This window comes from Podarcis tiliguerta (genome assembly GCF_965153285.1).
Source record: "Podarcis tiliguerta genome assembly, chromosome: 1".
Lineage (NCBI taxonomy): Eukaryota > Metazoa > Chordata > Lepidosauria > Squamata > Lacertidae > Podarcis > Podarcis tiliguerta.
This window is the reverse complement of record NC_139534.1, coordinates 122870814-122895403: the sequence shown is the minus strand read 5'-3', so window position 1 is coordinate 122895403 and position 24590 is coordinate 122870814. Positions and strand designations below refer to the sequence as shown.

At 46.2% G+C, this 24590-nt stretch overlaps 1 protein-coding gene and 1 long non-coding RNA gene across 4 annotated transcripts; one reads left to right on the top strand and one right to left on the bottom strand.

Moving 5' to 3' along the window:
• Positions 1–5550: 5550 nt before the first annotated feature.
• On the bottom strand, positions 5551–12840 carry LOC310677873. Its single transcript, XR_014511489.1, has 3 exons — positions 10878–12840; positions 7454–9282; positions 5551–7120 (listed from the first exon to the last, which is right to left on the bottom strand). It is a non-coding gene; the product is annotated as an uncharacterized lncRNA (long non-coding RNA).
• Positions 12201–22620, top strand: ZBTB42 (zinc finger and BTB domain containing 42). Of its 3 annotated transcripts, none has more exons than XM_083436903.1 (2): positions 12201–12289; positions 15684–22620. In XM_083436903.1, the coding sequence occupies exon 2, from the start codon at positions 15698–15700 to the stop codon at positions 17126–17128; it is 1431 nt and encodes a 476-aa protein (XP_083293029.1). In that variant the 5' UTR covers positions 12201–12289; positions 15684–15697; the 3' UTR covers positions 17129–22620. The 3 variants fall into 3 exon arrangements, with proteins under 3 accessions (XP_083293029.1, XP_083293027.1, XP_083293028.1); XM_083436901.1 differs by lacking the exon at positions 12201–12289 and adding an exon at positions 13240–13920; XM_083436902.1 differs by lacking the exon at positions 12201–12289 and adding an exon at positions 14480–15018.
• The last annotated feature ends 1970 nt before the right edge of the window (positions 22621–24590 follow it).

The window sequence follows — 24590 nt, the reverse complement described above, 5'->3', positions numbered from 1 at the left end:
ATAGGAGTTTGCCATGGTAATTGTTTACTTAGGAAAAGAGGCTTCCCTCTGCTGAGAGAGAAAATACATTTCGCTCCTGGCCCAAACAGTTATTTATTAATAGTCTTCATGAATTGACTTTCTGCTCATGAGGCAATATAAATTTTAAAATAATAAAAATTTATTTTAAAAAATAAAAATATAAAAATATAAAAATATAAAAATAAGCACCAACTGTCTCCAAGCTTGACGGCAAAAGGTGGTTCCGTGATCTCAGGAACCTTCAAGGAAAATTTGGTTAAGTGGTGTCCAAATGCATTGCAAACGATTTGTATATACTGTTTAACTATAGGGCTGCCATATGCCCAGAATTTCCCAGACATAGCCGGGATTTGTCCGTCGAAAATGGAGTCTGGGCGGAATTTTCTAAAATCTGGTAAAATGTCCTGGAAAATCTGGGTGTATGGCAGCCCATATCAGAAGTGTTGGTTTTTTTTTATGAATTTCCTAATAAATAGCATTAAAAGTTCATTTTAGGGGGGAAATTTTGCAAGAAAAAGCTCAACATCTTTGCCCCCCCCAAAAAAACTTTTGTGTCCAGATTTTCACTTTTTGAAATATGGCAACCCTATTTAACTATAAGAAGAAAACTTCTATGCGATTTACAAAATATATAACAGATACAGGTAGGGACTATGTCTTCTTTCACATCCAATTTTATATATATATATAAATTATTTATACACACACATGTTTATATTTATTATTTTGTATTTTATAATCAAGTTTTTTTTAATATAAATGTTGTAAGCTGTATTGAATCTTGGGAGAAAGGAGGGATATACATCAATTTTAATAATAATAATAATAATAATAATAATAATAATAATAAGGATGTAGTAAGATCAACTACATCCACAAGTTGTCCATGAAAGACAACAATTGTGAATTAGTAACTGATGCCACGTTCTCAATTATGGCATGATTCCCCAACAGGCTCCTTTGGGCAATCTCAAAGAGGATCCAGTCCAAGTTATGCTCTGAATCAGCATATCTAGTCCCCTAAAATATTTGCTTCTGTACTGCAGCCTTCTTCACTCTGATCTCCCCAAGAAACTGTTGGACTCCAACTCCCATCAACCCCTTCCAATATGGCCAATGGCCAGGGATTATGGAAGTTATAGTCCAACAACTTCTGGAGGATGCCAAGTTGGGCAAGGCAGATGCAATGGACTCATAGAACTGACCCTCCAAGCGTCCCTATTTTCCAGGGACATCCCTGAATTAGAGAAGCTGTCCGGTTTCTGATTTGATCCGGGGATGACCCACTTTTCCTTAAAGGTGGGTCCAGTCGCAGACAACTTAACCGTTAAGTCCAGTCGCAGACAACTCTAGGGTTGTGTGCTCATCTCGCTCTATAGGCTGAAGGAGCTGGCGTTTGTTCACAGACAGCTTCCGGGTCATGTGGCCAGCATGACAAAGCTGCTTCTGGCGAACCAGAGCAGCGCACGGAAATGCCGTTTACCTTCCCGCCGGAGCTGTACCTATTTATTTACTTGCACTTTGACGTGCTTTCGAACTGCTAGGTGGGCAGGAGCTGAGACTGACCAATGGGAGCTCACCCCGTTGCAGGGATTCGAACCGCCGACCTTCTGATTGGCAAGCCCTAGGCTCTGTGGTTTAGACCACAGTGCCACCCGCGTCCCCACTTTTAGGATGTCTCTATTTTCATTGGAGAAATGTTGGAGGGTATGGAGTTATCCGTCCCCCGAGCCATCTGAAGGCAATCCTGTATAGGGGAGGTTTTTTTTTAAAAAAATGCTTAATGTTTTATTATGTTTTTATATACTTTGGAAGCTGCCCAGAGTGCTGGGGCAACTCAGAAAGACATGTGGGGTATAAATAGTAAAATTAGCGTTTTGGAATGGGGCGTCCCTATTTTCACCGGATAAATGTTGGAGGGGGTGATAGAACTGGGGGAACCTTGGGAAAATCTTGCTTTGTTTTGTTTTGAAAAGTGTTTATACTAGCTTTATTGTCAGCTACTTTGCAGAGCCTGTTTGCCTTGAAAAGTAAATAGCCAAATAAACAAACAACAGTTAAAGTCACAGTGACATTGCAGGTCATTTCTATCTGGGCCAGTCACTTGACTACCTTGCCCTCTGCTTTGTCTTCATGCCAGGAAAAACTTCCCCCGATAAATAACTGCAGCTGCTGTTTGAAAAGCACAGAAACAGGGTGGTTTTTAAAAAAAAAATAAAAAATGAAAGGAATAACAAGCAGGAGACCTCTAATTGGTTCCTTGGTGTCATTTTTGACCTTGGAAAATCTGACACCTGCCCTTGTAACTACTGTTTACGTCTCTGTTGTAGCCGGTGCTTTTTAATCTTTGAAACCCAAATGACTAAATAACGAAAACAGAGGTCTCATTTTGCAAACTGGGGTGGGCCGGAGGAAGACGCAACACCCAATGAAAGCACAGCATAGAATAAATCAATAAGCAAAGAGAAAGAAAAACAAGGAAGAAAGCTTTCTCTCTTGGCAGGTGGCTCCCAAGTGAAAAAAGTTATAAGGAGCCCTGCTTTCATTTTCAGAACTTTGAATGCATGGTGCCTGGGTGGGTTTACCTGAACAGCAAGGGAGCATACATGCAGAAAGTCCCATGTTCAGTTCCTGGCACCTGCAGTTAAAAGGATCAGGAAGATTTGAGACAATTATATTATATTAATACAGTGGTACCTCGGGTTAAGTACTTAATTCGTTCCGGAGGTCCGTTCTTAAACTGAAACTGTTCTTAACCTGAAGCACCACTTTAGCTAATGGGGTCTCCTGCTGCCACCGCACCGCTGGAGCACGATTTCTGTTCTCATCCTGAAGCAAAATTCTTAACCTGAAGCACTATTTCTGGGTTAGCGGAGTCTGTAACCTGAAGTGAATGTAACCCGAAGCATATGTAACCTGAGGTACCACTGTAGTTATATTTCCAAAGACTGGATATTATATATTTGAACTTTTCAATCTTGGGTGTGGGGGTGGGACTATTCAAAGGTTTCCAAAAGAACAGAGAACCCAAAAACATTTTATGCTACACGATAGGGCTTTATACGCTACAATTCTGCACCTTATCCGTGCCAGCGTATGAAATTTGGTTGTCTTAATGGTTCCTTCTGAGAAAAGTCTATTATACTGTATAGCCTTTGTATTGTGATGTAACTCCTGTGGTCTTTAATTGAAATGTTTTGTTTGATGGTTCAATTCTTTTGTTGCAATCCAAATTCTAAAAAATAAGTTTGTTCAAAGTAGGTGTTGGGGAAAATGTCTGCCTGAGACCCTAGAGAACTGCTGCCAGTCAGAGTAGACATTATTGGCACAGATGGACAGATAGTCTGTGGGTTCATGGCAGCTTCCTATACTGAAGGTCCGTAGCTCAGTGGGTAGAGCACATGCTCTGAAGGTCCCATGATCAAGCCTTGGCCAACACTTTAAAAATCAAATCAAAGATGATGGGAGGTGTTTCTGTGGAGAGCTGCTGCCAGACATGACTGGAGATGAATAATAATAATAATAATAATAATAATAATTTATTTATACCTCGTCCATCTGGCTGGGTTTCCCCAGCCACTCTGGGCGGCTTCCAACAAAGTATTAAAATACAGTGGTCTGTTAAACATTAAAAGCTTCCCTAAACAGGGCTGCCTTCAGATGTCTTCTAAATGTCAGGTAGTTGTTCTTCTCTTTGACATCTGGTGGGAGGGCTTTCCACAGCGCGGGTGCCACTACTGAGAAGGCCTTCTGCCTGGTTCCCTGTAACTTGGCTTCTCGCAGTAAGGGAACTACCAGAATGCCCTCAGCGCTGGACCTCAGTGTCAGGGCAGAACGATGGGGTGGAAACGCTCCTTCAGGTATACTGGACCGAGGCTGTTTAGGGCTTTAAAGGTCAGCACCAACACTTTGAATTGTGCTCGGAAACGTACTGGGAGCCAATGTAGGTCTTACAAGACGGGTGTTATGTGGTCTCGGCAACCGCTCCCAGTCACCAATCTAGCTGCCGCATTCTGGATTAGTTGTAGTTTCTGGGTCACCTTCAAAGGTAGCCCCACGTAGAGCACATTGCAGTCGTCCAAGCGAGAGATAACCAGAGCATGCACCACTCTGGAGAGACAGTCCATGGGCAGATAGGGTCTCAGCCTGAGTACCGGATGGAGCTGGTAAACAGCTGCCCTGGACACAGAATTGACCTGCGCCTCCATGGACAGCTGTGAGTCCAAAATGACTCACAGGCTGCACACCAGGTCCTTCAGGGGCACAGTTACCCCATTCAGGACCAGGGAGTCCTCCACACCTGCCCGCCTTCTGTCCCCCCAAAACAGTACTTCTGTCTTGTCAAGATTCAACCTCAATCTGTTAGCTGCCATCCATCCTCCAGCTGCCTCCAGACACTCACACAGGACCTTCACTGGTTCTGATTTGAAAGAGAGGTAGAGCGGGGTATCTTCTGCATATTGATGAGCACCCAATCCAAACCCCCTGATGATCTCTCTGCACTAAGGGCTTGATGCAGTGGAAGGCCACTTCCTATGCTCCTGTACTGTGAAGACGAAAACAGGGATTGGTAGATATCATTGTGTAAGTTGCACCACCATTAACCCCCCCCCCATTACATTTACTGATCCTTAGCAGGTTTTAACTCCGGGAAGCATTTTAAAAAATGGGATTCTGCCCTTGCAGTTTAAATGTCACAGTCCATTTGACCACATCAGGACTCTGCTGCCTTATGTATAATAGATCCAGGCCGAGCCTATGAGAGGGTTTTCAAAGGGCATTGCGGTCTCAGCATCTGCACCAGGCGACTTCAAAGCATGCACCTATCAAAAGATCATGTCATTCTCCAACGGCAAAATACTTACTGACAGCTGAACTGCTTTGCGTACACCTTCACGTATTCCATCCAGCCTGATTCTTAAAGAACGCCTCCCGGGAATTGTTAACTTGGTGCATTATGCAATTCTTTTAAATATAGCAACACCGGTTTAAGAGCTTGTCTTTCAACAGAATGTGCTCCTCGTGTCTGTTTTTATTACATAGCTGATCCGCACATGTTATGGCTGTATAACGTAAAGAGGCCTTTGATTGCAATGTGTCTGGCTTGAGATGGCAATCGTTACTGGAAGCTCCAGCCGCTGCAGAATGTGGCCGCCTGCTTGGTAGCAGCTACTGCTGCGTTGTGGCTAATAGCACAATCTTATTGTTATGTACCACCCCAATATATGCATGGTAAAGGGACTACAGGGGTTCCTGGAGCTTATCCAGAGTTTGGTTTCCTTGGAATGAAGGTCAGAGAGGACCATGGTGTCTTCAGGATATATGGTTTTATTTACACAGATATACAACCTGAGCAAAGGGACGCGGGTGGCGCTGTGGGTTAAACCACAGAGCGTAGGACTTGCCGATTAGAAGGTCGGCGGTTCGAATCCCCGCAATGGGGTGAGCTCCTGTTGTTCGGTCCCAGCTCCTGCCAACTTACCAGTTCGAAAGCACAAAGTGCAAGTAGATAAATAGGTACGGCTTCAGCGGGAAGGTAAATGGCGTTTCCGTGCACTGCTCTGGTTCACCAGAAGCGGCTTAGTCATGCTGGCCACATGACCCGGAAGCTGTCTGTGGACAAACGCCGGCTCCCTCGGCCAATAAAGCGAGATAAGCGCCCAGGGTCGGTCACAACTAGACCTAATGGTCAGGGGTCCCTTTACCTTTACAACCTGAGCATAAGATGTAGACACTCACAGCATTCACACCCTGGCAGATATTGCTTCTTCTTTTGCCATGGTTTTAGATCCAACACAGGACAAACATGTCCGTCTCCAGCTTCCAGGCTGCTTTCAGCTCAGCTCTCACATACTACCCTGGCTATTGTTCTCCTACCTACCAAGAGGGAGGCATGGAGAGGCTTGGGGGAGCCCCAGTGGTTGCAAAAGTAAAAACAACAACACACAGTACAGGGGATCCTCAGGCAGGAACAGCCCAATGCGATCTGAACGTGCAAAGCTATACAGTGGTACCTTGGTACTCAAAGGCCTTGGTACTCAAAACGACTTGGAACCCAAACACTGCAAACCTGGAAATATGTATTCCGGTTTGCGAACTTTTTTTGGAAGCTGAACATGCTCCATTTTGAGTGTGACGCTTCCGATGTGAGTGCCACACTTCCGTTTTGAGTGTTACGCTGAGGTCTGTTTTTGCTATTTATTTTGAGTTTTTGTGGCTCTTTTTGTTTTGTTTTTGTGACTTTGTGGAGCCCGGTTCAGTTACTGATTGATTGATTGACTGTGTGACTGCAGTACATTGTTTATTGCTTTAATTTTATGGCTCAATGGTGTCGTTAAATAGTAAAATTCATGTGAAATCAATGTTTTAGGGGTTGTTGTTTTTTAAAAGTCTGGAACAGATTAATGCATTTTGCATTACTTTCTATGGGAAAGCGCGCCTTGGTTTTGGAATGCTTTGGTTTTGGAACGGAGTTCAGGAACGGATTAAGTTTGAGAACCAAGGTACCACTGTATGGGGGGGGGGAGAATGTAATCCTGAGTGACTGCAGTCCATGCTGCAACTTTTTACTGCAGATATCCCTTGCCAACAGTAAAGACCTAAGCAGCCCTGGGTCCTGTAGATGTTCACTCTGCCATTGCCTGCTTCATGAAATAACGCTGGGAGAGCAGCCTGCACTGGGTCCCAGCCAGGGCTGGTGTTGGGGGTCGGTTTCACTGAGCATCTGCTGCCAAACCCCCAAATGCTGCTCCCGCCTACTCCCCTCCCCTCCCTAAGTGAGCGAGCCACGAAAACAGCAAGGGGGAGCAGCAGCCTCTGCTTTGCCGTGCCCTTCCCCTCTCGACAGTGGAGCAGACCAGGACCCAGAGGAACAGGACAGTTGTATGAGCAGCAGGAACAGAAACGAGGTGGGGTTACTCAGTGAGGACTTGGGAAAAAAAAATTTTGCTCCTTGGTTGAATGGTGCCCTAAGATTATTTTACCCTGCTATGAATCACTTCTTTACATTTAATTGCATTTCTCATTTGGCTGCCCATTCACTTGGTTTGGAGATATCCCTTGTGGAGCTCTTCAAAATCTCTACATTTGTGCTCTGAGGCTATTGGCCAATGAAATATACTCGGAGTCGAGAGTGGATTTCATGCTCTTTATTCAGCTCATAGTGGTGAGGAGGAATGGAAATTCCCCCAGAATCTCTGCTTTATATACATTATTTACACAATGGGCCCCACATGATTGGCTAATTCTGGGATTCACCTGTAGGCCAATCAGGTTGCAGACCTGGAGCTGGACTGGGTGGCTCCTGTGGACCAATCAGACTGCTGCATTCAAGATCCTATTGTTCTAGGACCAATCAGACTGCTGCATTCTGAATCCTATTGTTCTACGGCCAATCAGACTGCTGCATTTTGGATCCTATTCAACTCAGTACATAACAGCCAGAAATGCAATTACCATAATAAATAAAAATGAGGGAAGGAAGCAACCCTCTTTAGTTCCTCGATATAACGTGAGATGCGTGGAAATTTAGATTTTTTTCTTATGTTGGATGTAGAAGGGGAATAACGGTAAAGGTAAAGCACCCCTGGACGGTTACGTCCAGTCAAAGGCGACTATGGGGTTGTGGTGCTCATCTCACACTCAGGCCAAGGGAGCTGGCATTGTCCGCAGACAGCTTTCCGGGTCAAGTGGCCAGCATGACTAAACTGCTTCTGGCGCAATGGAACACTATGACGGAAACCACAGCACACGAAAACGCCATTTACCTTCCTGCTGCAGTGGTACCTATTTATCTACTTGCACTGGCGTGCTTTCGAACTGCTTTGTAGGCAGGAGCTGGGACAGAGCAACAGGAGCTCTTCCTGTCGTGCAGATTTGAACCGCCAACCTTCTGATCGGCAAGCCCAAGAGGCTCAGTGGTTTAGACCACAGCGCCACCCACATCCCTTAGAAGGGGAATACGCAGCTCTCAAGGCGTTTATAAATTTAGGGTCAAATTCACAGAGTGAATGAGTTTTAGTAAAAACTGCCAGCTGGCATAATCAAAAGCCTTAAATAAATCTGGAGAAAGTCAGGGGAGACCTTGTCACTCTGCTGCCTTTCTGTGTAACATAGCTGTGTGTGTATTACAACAGTGTAATACGTTCTTGTTTACTTCCACTTTTGCTTTCTATTTATACGCACCCATGAAGCGGTTCCACAGAAGGGCGGAGCGGGTCCCCAGGCAACAACATGTTTATGTATTTAGTACTAATTAACAGGGTTGCAATGCATTAAGGAAGACAACTGTTTTCTTTTAAGTAATATCTGTGGTTTGACCAGTAAATTATGTTCAGTGTAGCAATTTCTTGCTTAGTTCCACTTCAGTATTCTCTTTATATACTCATGTAGTTATACAGAAATGAGTGGAATAGAGCCTCAGACAAAAACATGTTTATGGATTTCAGATTCTGGAAGTTATCAATATTATTTTTCTACCGAAACGTCAGGTGCGGCCATATTATTTTTTGTTCTAATTTAGAAATTTTTTCTAGTTTATATTTTTTTTCCCCTAGTTTAGAAATATTTCCCCCCCTAGTTTAGAAATCCAGTAGAAATTTGTCCAGAATTCTCATTTTTGACCAAAAATAAAAATTTTAAAAATAGGATTCCCCCCCCCCCCAAACAATAACACTTCCTCTTTTGGGTGTCTAAAGGAAGTCTTATATGAAATGCACATTTAAAACAGCATAATTAGCAGGACAATAAAATATTTTCATAAGTACAGAACATATCAGCTGCTGTTGCTGCCAATATTGCCAGCCGTGGTTCATTGTGAACAGTGGCTGTGGAACACTCCAGGACCTAGCACTGAACGAAGAGGCAGCAAAGAAGGTCTCTGAACTCTTCAGCAGTTTTCATTTTTGTAGCTGGAGTCAGTCATGATCCAGCCCTCCCTGGCTGGGTGGGGAAAGGCCTGCAAGGCAGGGAGCAGGTCTTCCAGGTTATCATAGCCAAGATCGGGATTATCAAATTTTTACGTCAGGGATAGTAATAGAATCATTGAATTCTAGAGTTAGAAGGGACCCCCAGTCATCTAGTCCAACCCCTTACAATGCAGGAATCGTAACTAGAGCACTCAGGACAGATGGCCATCCAAACTGTGCTTGACAGCCTTCAAGGAAGGAGAGTCCACCACCTTCGGAGGGAGTCCGTTCCACTGTCAAAACAGCTCTTTGCCTTCAGAAAATTCTTCCAGATGTTTAGTAGGAATCTCTGTTCCTAAAAAATAAAATATTTTTTACACAAACCTATAGCCCCAGACCCATTTTCTTTACCATACAGTGGTACCTCAGGTTACATACGCTTCAGGTTACAGACTCCGCTAACCCAGAAATAGTGCTTCAGGTTAAGAACTTTGCTTCAGGGTAAGAACAGAAATCGGGGTCCGGCGGCGCGGCAGCAGCAGGAGGCCCCATTAGCTAAAGTGGGGCTTCAGGTTAAGAACAGTTTCAGGTTAAGAACAGACCTCCGGAACGAATTAAGTACTTAACCTGAGGTACCACTGTACTTACCTGTAAACTGAAGCTCCAGAGAGACCTCCCCAGAACAATCCTGAAATGCATTTTAATTTTATAAAAAATTGGTTTTGCAACTTTCTGGATTTTCAGCTCAAATTGGATGGAGGCCCAGCCTTGTATGTTTGTTTGCTTCCCTCCTCTCTCCAGCTCTAAGAAACAGATGTTTATTATTCACTTATTGGTTCATTATTGCTGTTTGTTCATGTTATCTATGCACTACATTAGCTATTCACTTGAGCCGTTCCCTGGTGTTAAATCAGCAAAATGTTGGTTGCTTAATCTGAGTTGCATGGTGAAGGGTAAATAAGCCAAAAGCCCAGGTCTCAACAGGTGGAGTTTTAAAAGCCCCACTCCTTTTAATACTTAATCATTCTGCTTAAAAAAAACAAACTTAAAAGTAAAGGCTGTTCATCGGACTTTCAGTTTTGTATGCTAACTTTACCAAAAGAGACAGCAGCCTTTATCTTCATTTCAGCCCTCCCATTCACTGGAGCTGCCCTAATTTTATAGTCTCTTGGGAATTTCACTGCAGGATTAGCTGAAACTTGATGCTTGGAAACACGGAGGAGTTTCCCCAACTTTCTGATTCAAGGAAGTTATCAGCTGATAAATGCCAGGTGCCTAGGGAATTTGTGCAGACAACATGACCTTTTTGAAGATAATTTGACTTTCAGATCCACTGTAGTCCTATGAAAAGGATGGACTCATTCACACATTCATTTGGGGTTTTTTTGAGTTCTCATTATGCATATAAGTGAATGTGTGAAACACTATTTTTTTTACTGTGCTTCCAACTTCATGCAACAAGTACGGCAGTCTACAGGGGGTCTGCATGGAAGGTACTCAACCTGCATTTCTCCAGGTGTAGCATTTGCCATAAGGTGCAGTGTGGTTCTCCTCCAAACGGTCAGAATTTTGTCAAGAGGATTCAATTGAATACCAGACATTCAGTGCAATTAATGTGCTCTGTGGCCAGGGCACAATACAGCCACTTTTTTTTTTGGGGGGGGGGAGAAATCCTAACTTTTTGCAGTTAGGAAAGTGATGGAGAAAATATGGGATGAACAGGAGGTTAACGGGGAGGTATCTAACCACTTTGCAAGCCAATCAGGATGACTGTTCCATATAACCTCTTTGCAAGCCCAACAGAACACACCAGCTACACCTGTTGAATTTCCAGTTTTAAAAACACTCTTAAAAGGGGTGTCTGTCCAGCTGCCTTACAGGCATACGATCAAATGCACCTAGCTTTATTATGCGGGAAATGCATAAAATACGCAGGCAAAGGAAACCCACCGCGATGATCTCATCCTTGCGTCATGCTTATTCTCGGGCGCACATGCAGGCGAGCTGGCCCTAGTCCCAGCCACGTGGCCCGTTACAGATTTGAGGGACGGCTGGGGCGCGTCTTCGTTCCCAGCCGAGGCGCCTGCACGGTTTAGCCTCGCCGGGGCCAAAAAAAGCACGGCTCTCCTGGGTCCTGACGAACATCCACGAGGGAGACGAAGGAGGGGAAATGCGAGCAGGGCTGGGGGGGCGAATGGCGCTTGCTTGGCAGTCTCGCTCCTGTTTCCTCGGCAGGAGGACACAATGGAAGTGGCCCAACTTGGCACGTTGCAAAGTTGTTGCGTCTCGCAGATCTGCGCGCTCCCGATGGAGAGACCCTTGCAAAGCTCTCGCTATCCGGCTGCATAACGTGCGGGCGCGTGTGTATGTGACACTTTAACACTCTGCAGCGGGATCCGAAGAATTGCTTACTCGAGAGTAAGCCCCGATGAAGGGAGTGGGGATGACTTTTGAGCAAATGAGCAGTAGGATTGCCGTGGGCGCATCAAGACGCAACGCGTGTTTCGTTGAGAAGCAAATCGTGCCCCACTGAAGCGGCAAGCACACCTAACCTAACTATTTTGGGGTGGGGAGAGTCTCGTGGGTGTTTACTCCCGAGTAAATGTTCCTAGGATCGTGCTGTACGCGTAAGGATTGCAGTCTAACACACGTTTCCTAGGAAACAATAGTCAAACCCCTGAAAAAATAATCACCGAATAGGAGTGCCACAACTGGGTGTCCCGTGGCCATGGGTGCCATGTAGCGAAATTTGTGGGTGCCCACAAATTTGTGGGTGCCTTCATGGGGGATTTTGTGAGTGTTGGGGCACCAAGGAAGTTGGCACCTAAGCCACCAAGTGAACGGGCGATTCAAATTCAGACGAGTTGTCGGAAGTATTTACAAATAATTATTTTTGTGGGAAATTATTGAACCATAAAGCTAATCTCTTATTAACTAACATTCTCTCTATTAACAAGCAATAAAGCCCGTAAACTGGTTTATCTCTTATTGCTAGTTTTCGCAGTTTGTCTACTCGGAAGTAAACCCCATTTTCAGTGGAACTTACTCCCAAGAAAGCGCATTCCAGGTCGCAGCTTAACGCAACTTTTCACCAACGCAAACCGGATCGGGCATTACACAAGGCTTTTATATACGTATTCCGGAATACTTCCAAGCAGGCACGCATCGGATCGGGTCCCACGGGTCCCCGCCTCACATAAGCTCCCATCGTTGCAGCGCGACCCGATGTATGTTTACTCGGAAGTAAGACCCATTGTGTCGGATGGGGGCGGGGCTTCTTAGCTAAGTGTGCACAGAATCGGGACCTCGTAGTGCAACCGTAGCAAGCAGCTCCCACCGTGGTCAACGAGGCGTGTTTCCAGGTAAGTATACACAGGGTTGTAGTCATAAAAAAACCTTAATTTTGCGGCATGCCTGATTTCGGTAAAGTTTACTTGTCCAAGCAAGCAAAGTCCGTCCCCGGACTCGTTGGCAAAGACCATCCTTCTCGTTTGTTTAGTAGCCACTTGAAAAGGAGAAAAACCAACTGAAACCAGAAAAGTGCATTTCTGGGCAAGGCGACCCCTCGAGAATCTTTTCCCAGAGGCAAGCCCCCCACTGACTTCCCGGAGACTGCCTGCAGGATCACAGCCCTGGAGCCAGTAGGCACCTCCCTTGCATGAGAAGCCGACTCGCGAGTAAGCGCACTCAGCGCCTTGCAAAAACAAAACACAGCCTCCCGCGCGCAACGGCTCCGCAACTGGTTCCCCAAGAAGCGAAAAACCGATGGAAAGCAACGCGCCCAAGGAGAATCCCAATGCTCAAATTCATATCGCCGGCCTGTGTTATTTCGCCGCACGTTTTCTTGCGGTTGCTTGCTAACGCGGGAGCGTGTAAGAGTCGTCTTAGCAGTTGTTCCCCTTCATTCGCGCTTGCAGGCTGCGCCCGCTTTCCTTCCAAAGTCTGCAAACGGAGTCCAGTCCCGCCCCACTTTTTTTTAAGTCCGGACAGTGTTGCAAAAACAAATAATTTGCATACTGCAAAAAAATCTTTTTTTGCATGCTTAAAAAGGCCTCCACTGTGTTTTTTCTTTCCAAAACATTGCCGAGGGACTCCTCGCTGTATTTTCTTTCCAACCCTCCCCACCTCCTTTTCTTCAAACTCCCCCCCCCTTTTTTTTTTGCTAAGCTATAGCAGAGAGTTTGCATTAAGAGAGAGCGCCACTGGATTTCTGGACGCGCCGTAGCCGCAAGGACACAGCAAGCACTTTCCTCCTCCAAGCCTCTGCTGCAGCAGCTGGAGAGTTGGGATCGGGACGCGGGGGGGGGGGTAAAGGGAAGGAAAAACAAGGGAGGGGGGAAGAGAGCGAGCGAGGAGGATTTACAAATGCAAAGTAGCAGCTGAGGACGCAACAGCAGCTGCTGTTGCCGCTGCCCAGAACAGAAGCCCTGGCAGTCTGGCGACTAAGGCGGGGGGAGGGAGGGAGTGGAGTGGCTGGGTGGGGGTTGGATTTTTTTTTTAATGTGTTTTTTTCCGGGTTGCGAGCAGCAGACAGCGGCGTCCACGGGGCGCGGAGGCGTCAGTTGTTGCAGCCGCCGCCGCCAGAGTGCTATTGTGTGTGAACTGGGGGGAAGACAGAGAGAGAGAAAAAGAAAGCGCGCACAGAGCTAAAGGGAAAAAGAGAGACATATGCACACACCAGCATGCACACAGACACACACACTCCCCCATATGCAGGGAAAGTATCGCGAGAGCGCTCTGGCTAACAACCTGCTTCGCAACACACGCAGGAGCGCTGCACCGCTGCTGGGTTGCCAGCAACAAGAAACAGCGCGCGGAGCAACCCGGACGGTGGGGAGGCGAGGCGCGCGCACACATACACGCACGCGCGCGCATACACACACATCTGGGGGGAGAGGCTCGGAGTTTGGGGAGCGGAGTTGTCGGGGTGGGGAAGAGCAAGAGGGAGAGAGCGGCGCACATGCAGATCTCCAGCGGCACCCCAGCCAGGCTGGTGAGTAAAACGCTTGCTCTGCTCTGCGCGTGTGTTGTGTTGTGGTTGCTGCACGTTCTCCATTGCTTTTAAAGGCCGGGGGGGGGGGGGAGCCTGCGGCGGTGCTGGTGGGTGGCTCGAGATTTCTCTCTCCCCCCCCCCTTCCTCCGCGTATTCCACCTTTTCAAAGCTAAGCAGCCCCCTCCCAGCTCTTCCTGGCAGCTTGGATTGCACGCGGATCCTTGCGCTTTGGGGCTGCGCTTAGGAGCACAAAGGGGGCCGAGAGCTCAGCGGGTTGGCTTTAAAAAGTTGCAAAGAAGTCTAGTAGCGGCGGCGGCTATGGGGAGAGCAGCCGAAGGAATTCCGGATCTAAGATATATGTGTGTGTGTGTGTGGTTTGCCCCCCCCTTTGCCCCCCCGAAAAAGTTTTCAAACTGCAAGTGCCGAACTTTCAGCTCCTCCGGCTGCTGCGCCCCGCACCTCTCCAAAGGTCAAGCGGTTATGTCCTCCATTTCGAGTAATACGATTTGTTATTTAAGTAACTTTTCCCGGGGTGGTGGAGGAGGAGGAGGGTAGTGGCGGCGGCAGGATTTTGAAGGAGGGAAGGACTCGCTCAGTTTAAGTTTGAGATTTAATAGATGGCTATAATTGGGGGGGGGGGCGGTTGTTGGAACTTTAAAAGGCAGCAAGCTGTGGTTGGCTGGTAGTTAGATTTGAAGTAACATATGGCATTAAAAGGGGCACAGCTGGAGGTTGCATTTCCATCGCAGTGAAGTCAGAGCAGCTGACTTTCCAGCTTGCGGTGTAATTAGCAAACGGAGCACTCCCTCCCATTCGCTCCTCGCTCCTCTCTTCTCTCCCCCCCCCCACTCTTTTTTCACACACATACAAGCTTTCTTCCGTTACTGGCTAGCAGAAAACCCCTGCTCTTCCCAGTCCCTTGGGTGATCACCCACTTGAAAAGGCAAAGAGGGGAAAAAACAAAACAGAAAGCCAAACGAGCTTGAGTTCTTCCATAACTCTTTTTGGGGGGACGTGGGGGGGGGGGGAGAGAGAAAGGAGACTGCATTTTCTTTCTCCAAATGAGCCCTTCAACCCCCTGCTCAGCAGCTGTTCAAGGTAAGGTGTCTTAAGAAACTATCTACCAACTTAAAGGAGTCTTACTGCAGTTTGTTTGGGTTGTGTGTAGGTGCTTTTTGCTTTTAATAACTTCCAGTGCAATCTATAGATAGATATGAAATGCTGGTGTGTGGTGTGTTTTTTAAAGTGGGAAGATCGGCTTTTTGTTAAAAAAAAAGACAGTATGTGTAGTATTTGCGGGGGGGGGGTGTGTGTGTGGAGGGTGCAAAATGCATTTGTTTTTGTAAAACTGTGTGTGTGTGTGTGCAATACACACTTTTAATATATAAAATAGCTACGGGGGGGGGGGGTGTCCCAGAGTTAAGATTTCCAGGAATGCACAAGAAAGCAAAGTCTTCTCTCCCTAACTCTAAAGCTGATTGCTGTTAAGACAAAGGTTGGGGGCGTTACTTCCTTTAGAAGCTTTGGTTTACTTAAGAGTCAAGTTTTTCCTGTTTTCGAAGCAGGTGTTCTGGTGTGGGAGGCATCTTTCTCTCTTTTTAAGCAATTCAAACAGAAATGATAGACGATGAACAGTTGAACTGTTATCTCCAAGGCTCCAATTTAACCCCCCCCCCCAGCCACTCTTGTTTGTTTGTTAACAGCTGCTTCAGGAGGCCTGTGGCTTTTATAGTAGCATTCAAGTTTTTCCTGTTTTTGAACAGGTTATGAAGGAAGAATGGAGTTTCCAGACCATAGCCGGCAGTTGCTGCAGTGTCTGAGTCAGCAGCGTCACCAGGGCTTCCTGTGTGACTGCACTGTTTTAGTTGGAGACGCTCAGTTCCGAGCCCACAGAGCGGTCCTCGCCTCTTGCAGCATGTACTTCCATCTTTTCTACAGGGACCAGCTAGACAAAAGGGACATTGTGCATCTGAACAGTGACATCGTCACCGCCCCGGCCTTCGGCTTGCTCCTCGAATTCATGTACCAAGGCAAGCTGGAGTTCAGCAGCCTCCCGGTCGAGGATGTGCTCGCCGCAGCCAGCTATCTACACATGTACGACATTGTGAAAGTCTGCAAGGGCAAGCTGAAAGATAAGGAATTGTGCGTGGACGAGAAGACGAACGGCAGCGGCGGGGCCCATTCGGAGAAGGACGCCCGGGTCCTGGATGACGGAGTACCCTTGGGGCACGGCGAGTTCAGCCCCGGAGAGAAATACAAAATGATTGCTGCAGAATACGAACGTTCTGCTGGAAAGGATAAGGCCAGCAGTTACACAGGCTGGTCTCCCGATCTCTCCGGCTCCGTGTTAGGCGAGGCAGAATTGGACACCGTGGCAGCTGAAAAAACAAGGGCGAACGTCAGCAGTTCGGCGGGACCTGTGTCCCAAAGACCTCCTCGCCACCCCTTGGCTTTGAGGGAGGCCGAGTGTGCTTTAGACCTGTCTTTCAAGCCCCTGGCAGGGCGAGATGGCTTCCAGCCTTCCTACATCTTTGGGCAGCTGGCTGCCGACGGGCCACCGCGGCAGGGGAGCGAGCCTTTTGTCAAAGACGAAGAAGAGTCTCTGTCGGACGGCGAGGAGAGGGGCCTAGAAAGCCAGGGCTTTGGGAATTCTGGCCAGAGCCTGGCCCTAGGGCTGGGGACCATGTTTGTTGCCAGCAATGGGGACGCTCCCGTGACCCCGGAGGAAGACGTCGACCAGGAGCGGGAGGCGAGCGAGGACGACATGGCCTCTTCCGACGTCTCGTCCTCGGGGGTTGTGGTGCCAACCGGGCACATTTGCATCTGCCCGCTCTGCAGCAAAGTCTTCCCCAGCCCACACGTCCTGCAGCTCCACCTCAGCTCCCACTTCCGAGACAAGGACGGCTCTCGGACCAGGCTCTCTCCGGACGGGTCGGTGCCCACCTGTACTCTGTGCGGCAAGACCTTCTCCTGCATGTACACCCTGAAGAGGCACGAGAGGACTCACTCCGGGGAGAAGCCGTACACCTGCGGCCAGTGCGGCAAGAGCTTCCAGTACTCCCATAACCTCAGCCGCCATGCAGTGGTGCACACGAGAGAGAAGCCGCACGGGTGCAAGTGGTGCGAGAGACGCTTCACGCAGTCCGGGGATTTGTACAGACACATCCGCAAATTTCATTGTGGCCTTGTAAAGTCGCTGGTGGTTTGAGGGAAGTTGTTGTCGTTTCAAAAGACACCCGTCTGCTCTTCATGCCGGTTCGCTTTGGGTAAATGATACGGGGAAGGAGGGTGGAGAATAATGTAGGTCTACATTTCATTGCCGGGGGGGGGGGGGGGAGAGAGGCGACATTGGTTCTACCCCTCCCACCCTGGCCCTCCTTTAGGCCGGTGGCGACACTTAACGTTCTGTTGTTGTTTTTCTGTGTGTGGCAGGTAAAACGAATCTTAATCTGTAGATAGCTTAATCCAGAATCCTTTGGATAGAAGCTGATTTAATCCAGTTGATTGGCCTAATTGGTCTGTGCCAAGTGGGTTGTTCTGATGCTACAGGTATGTTTTGCCCTGCTGGTTTTGAGGGTGTGCTCTTGCACCCTCTGCAAGTTTAAAAGGAATTGGAGAGAGAATGAGAGAGATGTGAACCTTGATCCCAAACGGCAGTTTAGGTAGGACAGAGTGTGCTGCCTATATAGGAGCAGCCTTCTCTCCCCCCCCCCCCCAATTATTCATCTCTCTGTTGCAGGTGCATCAAGTAGGCAGTTTTGGAACGCAATCGCCTGAGTTTCTCTCCCACTCTGGATGTGCCTTTTTTGATTCAACCGTTTTAATGTGCTCCAGACAAATAGAACTTCAGGCAGTGTGAAAGTGATAGCTGGGACAAAGGCTTGTTCTTCATGGGGACTATCTAGAATCCTTAGACTAACTTGGGTTTGGAATAATAATAAGAATAATAACAATAACAACAATTTTATTACTTACATGCCACCTATCCAACTGGGTAGCAGAAGCCACTCTGGGCGGCTCCCAACGTACTAAAAACACAGTAGAACAACAGTGGAAATCAATGTAGGGCCGTCCTGCAAAATCTCTTGACTATTTACAGCAAAAGTGTTCTGTATTTGGAAACTGGTCTGGCAAGACTGGCCCGTATGGGCAGGGGTACCTTTACCTTTACCTACTAACTTAAACTCTCACCTTGCTGCTCTTTCCCCCCTTCCATTTTTTTTAGGGGGGAGGTTTGCAATTCTAGTGAATGGTGCTAAAATATTTCAACCTGTGGGGCGTCATCTCTCAGGCCTGGTTCACAAATGACCCCAGCATGGAGTGGGTGCGCCCTATGGCTAGGTGGTCGGGGGGGGGAGGATTTGGAGCTCTTGTGCCTTTAATAGTTGCATGCCTCTGGAATTCCCCCTTCTACCCAACTATTAAAGGTGCCGGAGACCCTCTCCTCCTTTGCATCGTGTTAACCCTACCTGTTGCTCACCTTGTGCAGAACTGTGAATGTAAACCTGGCCTCCCTGCAGAGAAGCCATTTTTGTGCTACAAAAAAGGAACAGCCAGGTGTTTGTCTGGGGCCTGCCTGCAAAGGCATCGTTTCATGAAGTTTTGATGTGCCGTGGGAGAAGATACTTCCTGAGGTGCAGACATCCTAACCGCATCCCTCTATTAATAAGAGCTCTCCAGTTTTTGCTTCTAACGAAAGCTGCTTTCATGCAAGTAAATGCCCTCTTGGATCAGGCCTTGAGAAATAGGCTGTTGTTCCCCTTCCTGGGTGCCCAGTGGTCAGAGGCACCAGTCCACCAAAAGACTCCATCTTCTCCATTCCTTGGTGAATAGCAGGCATGGTTTGTGTAAGGGAGAAAGATGGGGAGCTGAACAGCCAAGGTGCTATTGAGCTTTCCCCATTCTGCGATGGTGGCATCTTCTTTTGAAAGTAGGTAGGGATACCTGAATCTCCACCCATTTCTGCTTGCAGTTGCACCTGCCTTCCCTTGGGGCATAAGTTGGAGGTGCCACCTGTGAACCATGCCTCCCCATGTAGCTGCCTCATACACCTGTAGTTTCTCCTACAGCTGTTAGCACATCCTTGGCCAACCTGGCACCCTCCAGATGTTTTGGCCTGCGGTTTCCATCAGTCCCAGACAGGAGTGGTGGTCCGAAACATTGGTGTGCCAGTTTAGCCAAGAGTGCATTATGAGCTGGTACCATTTAACTCCTGCCACGAAGGATGAATTAGCAGTTGCTAATGTTTAGCCCATGCATTTCAGACTTACGGTTAAAGGCATAGGAACAGAACCGGTTGTTCTGTTTTTAATTATTATTATTATTTTGGTGCCTCACTTGCCCCTTTTCCAGTTTTGAGCAGCAAGCTAAGCCGGTGAATGTACTGCCCTGCACACTGAATTGTTTGCCTGTGTGCATGCAAATGCTCCTGTTGAATGCACAGAGGCATGTATATTGCGTGCGCGCTCTCTCTCTCTCTCGCTGCTTTCTCCCTCTCTCTTAGCATGGGGGGCTGGCTCCTTTAAGAGCATCTGCAAGTCAGAAATAGGACACTAATCAGGAAACAGAGCTCCGCTTTTTATTTCTTGGTTTTCTTTTCATCCCTCCACCCTGCGCCCTTGAACTCACCGGGCCTCGCTTGACCCTTGTAGAGAACACATCTGGTCAGAACAGCTGGTGGGGGGAAGCGTGGGGAGAAAGGGTGGGCTCAGATGGGGCCCGGAGGAAGTTGGAATCAGGGGGTCAGAGTAAGGGAAGGTGCCATCACTATCATTTCTTCAAGGGGGGTGGGAATGCTATTTAAGGGTGGTTGGGTTTTTTTTTGCAGTGTGCAGGCAGTTTGAAGGACTGTTTCTTGAAAAAGAAACGTTCAGCATTTCAAAACTACTAGGATGTCTGCTGCGTTCTGGAGAAGTCTTTTTGTGTGATGCACGTTCTTACACTCAATTAAGGATTTACACTATGTTAAAAGTTTTAAATCTCCCCAATGTTTTTTCTTAACATTGCTTTTTGTTTTGCTCCTGGTGATATTAACTATGGGTCTCCGTAGGGTCAGATTTAGCCAAGTTCCACTTGGCCATTCACATGGTTCACTCCAGACAAGCAAAGCTTTGTCGCATTGTTTTGGGAGTGCGGGTTCCTTTTTCCTTTAGTTAAGAGAGATTGAAACACTGTAGAGTTGGAACAAATCTGGGGTGTTACTTCAACATATTTCTGCCTAATTCCAGAATGTCTTTCTAGCAGCGTCATTGCGTATCAGGTTATGCCTTCTTAAATCCATTCAATGTATATTTTTGCCTACGCGAAACTTTGAAAAAAGAAAGAAAAATGATTGCACTTGAATGTAATTCTGTGGCATTGGCATCTAGTGAATGGGACTGTAGAAGGATTGCCAAGTCAAATTTACGGATGTTTTCGGATTCTCTTAAAGTGAAAACCATCTCATTTGGAATTTTCATGGGTTTTCTTTAATATTATGGAAGCACTGAAATAATTTGCCCTAAAGGGCATGTTATGTTATCCTGCAGAATAAGACAACATAGTCCTGCATTTCTGATTACTGGGATACCACCAGCCCTGCCCAGAGGGGGCATGACGCCACAGGAGGGGATGAGGTGCTCACCCAAAGCCGCCTTTGATTTTTGCCACAAAAGTTCTCACTACTGAAGAGACAACCCTCTGAGATTTAAAAAGAGACTTGCCTCTTCAACTACCAGAACAGATGCATAGCTCTGTGCATGTGGTTTTCTTTCTCCTGTACACATGTCTTCCCTGTTAGTTCCTATCCAATGTATTTAGGAAGTTATGCTATGAAGGAGCAATATCATTATAGAAACACTATTTGAGGTAGTGTGGTGGTGGAATTGTGAGGGAAGCAACTCCCTTTTCTTCAGATAAAAACTGACGGGTTGCAGTTCCTTTCCTATTCCTCTCTTAAATTACGAGCGCACATAAAATGTGAATTTTTACTTCTATTTATAAAACGTCTAAATGGAATTCATTTGTTACTGTACAAATATTCTTGCTAACGTATGTGAGGCATGTCAGAGCAGTACATGCCTGAGATATGTGACTATGGTACTGTGGTCTTACTTCATGTTCCCCCTTTCCCCCCTCCCCCCAAAAAAACTTGGATTGGAAATAGCACTGAACAAAACTTTCAAAAATTAAGTTATTTCTTTTCTGTTTTAAACTTTTAAGTTATATAAATATATTTTTCTTCCTCCTGATGATACTTGATACGGTATTTATTAGATTTTTTTTAATGGAATGCTTACTTTGAGCTTTTTTTTTTTTTCAGAATAACAGGCTTGAAATCTCTGTAAATTTAATTTTATTTCTTTACATGTTTAAGAAGCGAGAACGTGTGAATCGGTGTGTAGAATGTAGGGCTGTTCATTTCCTCATCCCAGTGGGAATTCCAGCGTGCACACGGAATCTTTGTTAACTGCAATAGCCAGCCTGGTGCTCTGCAAAAGTTTTGGACTAGTTGCAGTCCTAAACATCTATCGGCCGAGGTGAGATGCTTCTTCCAAGTGGATCTCCACCTCCTGTTGTAATGAACAGAGCAGCAGTGAATGTGCCTAGGTCTCTGGATTGGGGTACATGTTTGCTTCTTCCTCCTCCTGGTATTTTTGTAGAAGGATTTTAATTTTATTTTTTTTAGAAGTGCCATATGACAATTGGAGTCTGCTGGTGTATTAGAGGGTTGAAAAGAATTTGCATCTGAGTGTTGTCTAGGAATCTTGAACTTTTTAGCAAGGGGCATACATTGGGCTGCAGCGGGGAGGGGGATGAAGGTGACAGGTGTGCCCACCTTAAATGAATTGTCAAAGCATTGTCTTTTTTATTGTTCTCTCTCCCAACTTTTCTGGGTTGGTGTTTTATTTGTTTTGTTTTTTAAAAAAGAAGTTTGCACTTTTGAGATTACTTCTGTTTGTTCTTTGGGTTGTTTTTTTTTAAGGTTGCAATAGTTCTGAGCATGTATGTTTGTTTGTTTGAAAAAAAGGTTCCTTACTCTACAGGAAAGTACTAAAACCTTGCACATTGAGGTGTCTTCATAATTATGCAGCAGCTGTTCTGCCTTGCAAAGAGCATAATTGGAAAGTCCTTTTCGACTCCCATTCTCGGTTTTGATTTCATCCCGAGTCAGGATTTTACCACGATAAACTGCTTTACTTAAACAAAACACTGGATTTGTCTTATGCTCCAAACCGATACTGTGAAGAAAAAAAAACGTTTTGAAAGAAGGAAAAGAGAGAAAGATAAATCAGTTATTTTTAATTGCTTTTAATTTTGATGCAGTTCAGAGTCAAATATGTATATTTAAAGACACTAATTTTTTGTGGGAGAGTTTTTTATAGTATACAGTATGTAGAAAAGCTATTGGAATGAGCTATATTTTATATAAAAAAAAGTTCTTTCACTGTTTTATAGTGAACTATTTCCCCCGACCCTACCCCCAGTGTTAGGTCTATGCTGTGTTTAGCTTAGGTTCGACAATCGCATATATATACAAAAAAAGGCGTTGACAGTTTTCCCTTCATGTTTAGTTTCCGTGTGGAGTTTTTCTCTCAAGTTTTTTTTTGCAATTGTGTGTTGATATGTGCTGTTTTAAGAAAAGGAAAAAAAGAAACTGTGACAATCGTGATTAGAACTGCTGTCTTTATTAAATAAAACATGTTAGAGTTACAAAAGAAATCCTTTTCTTCTTGTTCTAAAAATTCATGGCGGAGAAGAAATTATGTTGGAAGGCACTTGGGATTTAACCATTATTCCCCCCCCCCCTTACTTTCCCCACTGAGGATCTATTTCAACTTTGGGTCCCCAGATACTGTCGGACTACAACTCCCACCATCCCTGACCACTGATCCTCCTAGCAAGGGATGATGGGAGTTGTAGTCCAACAATATCTGGGTACCCTAAGGTTGAAAGAGGCTAATCTATGTGTTTAACCTCCCCTCAAACAATATGTAAAGATGGAGCATTTCACGTATTATGCAGAGGCAAGGCTAGGTTTGTTCCTGAGTATGCACTTTCAAGAACTGAGATGGCTCAGTCTGTAGAGCATGAGACTCTTGAATTGCAGGGTTGTGGATTCGAGTCCCATGTTGGGCAAAAGATTCTTGCACTGCAGGGGGTTGAACTAAATGACCCTCATGGTCCCTTCCAACTCTGATTCTAAGAAGATAGAGCCACCTGTAGCTCCCTGAATGACACATGTGATTGCAAAATTGCCTCCCTCTCTCATTCTTGATGTATGTGTACAGCTAAAGAGATGGGTGAAGCGATGCCCTTTATCTTGTTCCTGTCTGCAAACAAAACAAACCTTGAACCTTTTGAGTCTGCCTTATTCCTCCATTAAAAAAATTTCACAGTGGTATGAAATCCATCCTGGGTCACATCTGGGGTTGTAATAACCATTTGAAGGCCAATGGGCTTTTGTGTCTCATGGCAGACTTTCCCTTTGTTTACCTGTCTGGTTCAATAGAATGATGCCCTAAATTCCTCCCCTTTGTCAAACGAAATTCCAGCCACAAGTTACATAGCTTCAGTTTCGTTACCTTCAGCGAGTGATTTAATACTGTGGTTAGTTTCCTCGGGGTCAGAAGTTTTCACAATAATAAAATTAATATGCAAAGTACAGTGGTACCTCTGGTTACGTACTTAATTCGTTCCGGAGGTCTGTTCTTAACCTGAAACTTTTCTTAACCTGAGGTACCACTTTAGCTAATGGGGCCTCCCGCTGCTGCTGCGCCGCCGGAGCACAATTTCTGTTCTCATCCTGAAGCAAAGTTCTTTACCTGAGGTACTATTTCTGGGTTAGTGAGTCTGTAACCTGAAGCGTATGTAACCTGAAGCGTATGTAACCCGAGGTACCACTGTAAAATAGAAACAGTTCATAAAATCAATTACAGTTTTAAAGCAAGTAAAAGAAAAAAAGGTAAAGGACCCCTGGATGGTTAAGTCCAGACAAAGGCAACGGGCGTTGCGGTGCTCCATCTTGCTTTCAGGCCAATGGAGCCGGAGTTTGTCCACAGACAGCTTTCCAGGTCATGCGGCCAGCATGACTAAACCACTACTGACGCAACAGGACACCGTGATGGAAACCAGAGCGCACAAAAACACCATTTTCCTTCCCGCCACAGTGGTGCCTATTTATCTGCTTGCACTGGCGTGCTTTCGAACTGCGAGGTTGGCAGGAGCTGGGACAGAGCAACCAGGAGCTCACCCCATCGCGGAGATTCGAACCGCCGGCCTTCCGATCGGCAAGCCCAAGAGGCTCAGTGGTTTAGATCCCAGCGCCACCCGCGTCCCTGCACGTAACACCCCATGCACACACAAACAGGGGTGTCCCAATGCCAAACCCACAGCTGGTGATGCTGCAAAGATGTGCAACTGTTGGAGTTATACCCTGCTATAATAGTTCCATATTGTTTGTACTGCTGCACATTGAGTGGCCTTTGGATACAGTTTGTTAGACGCTACCATTAACATAAAACACAAGGGCGAGGCTCCTAATTTGGCAGTGACCTATAAAGCCCTACCCAACATAGAAGCAGGCTACTTTTCTCCGGTTGAGCCTGTTCATGCACTTGAGATAGTCTTCTAAGGCCCCTCTGGCAACACTTTCTGCAGTAGGGAGTTACAGGTAGGTTGCCGTGTTGGTC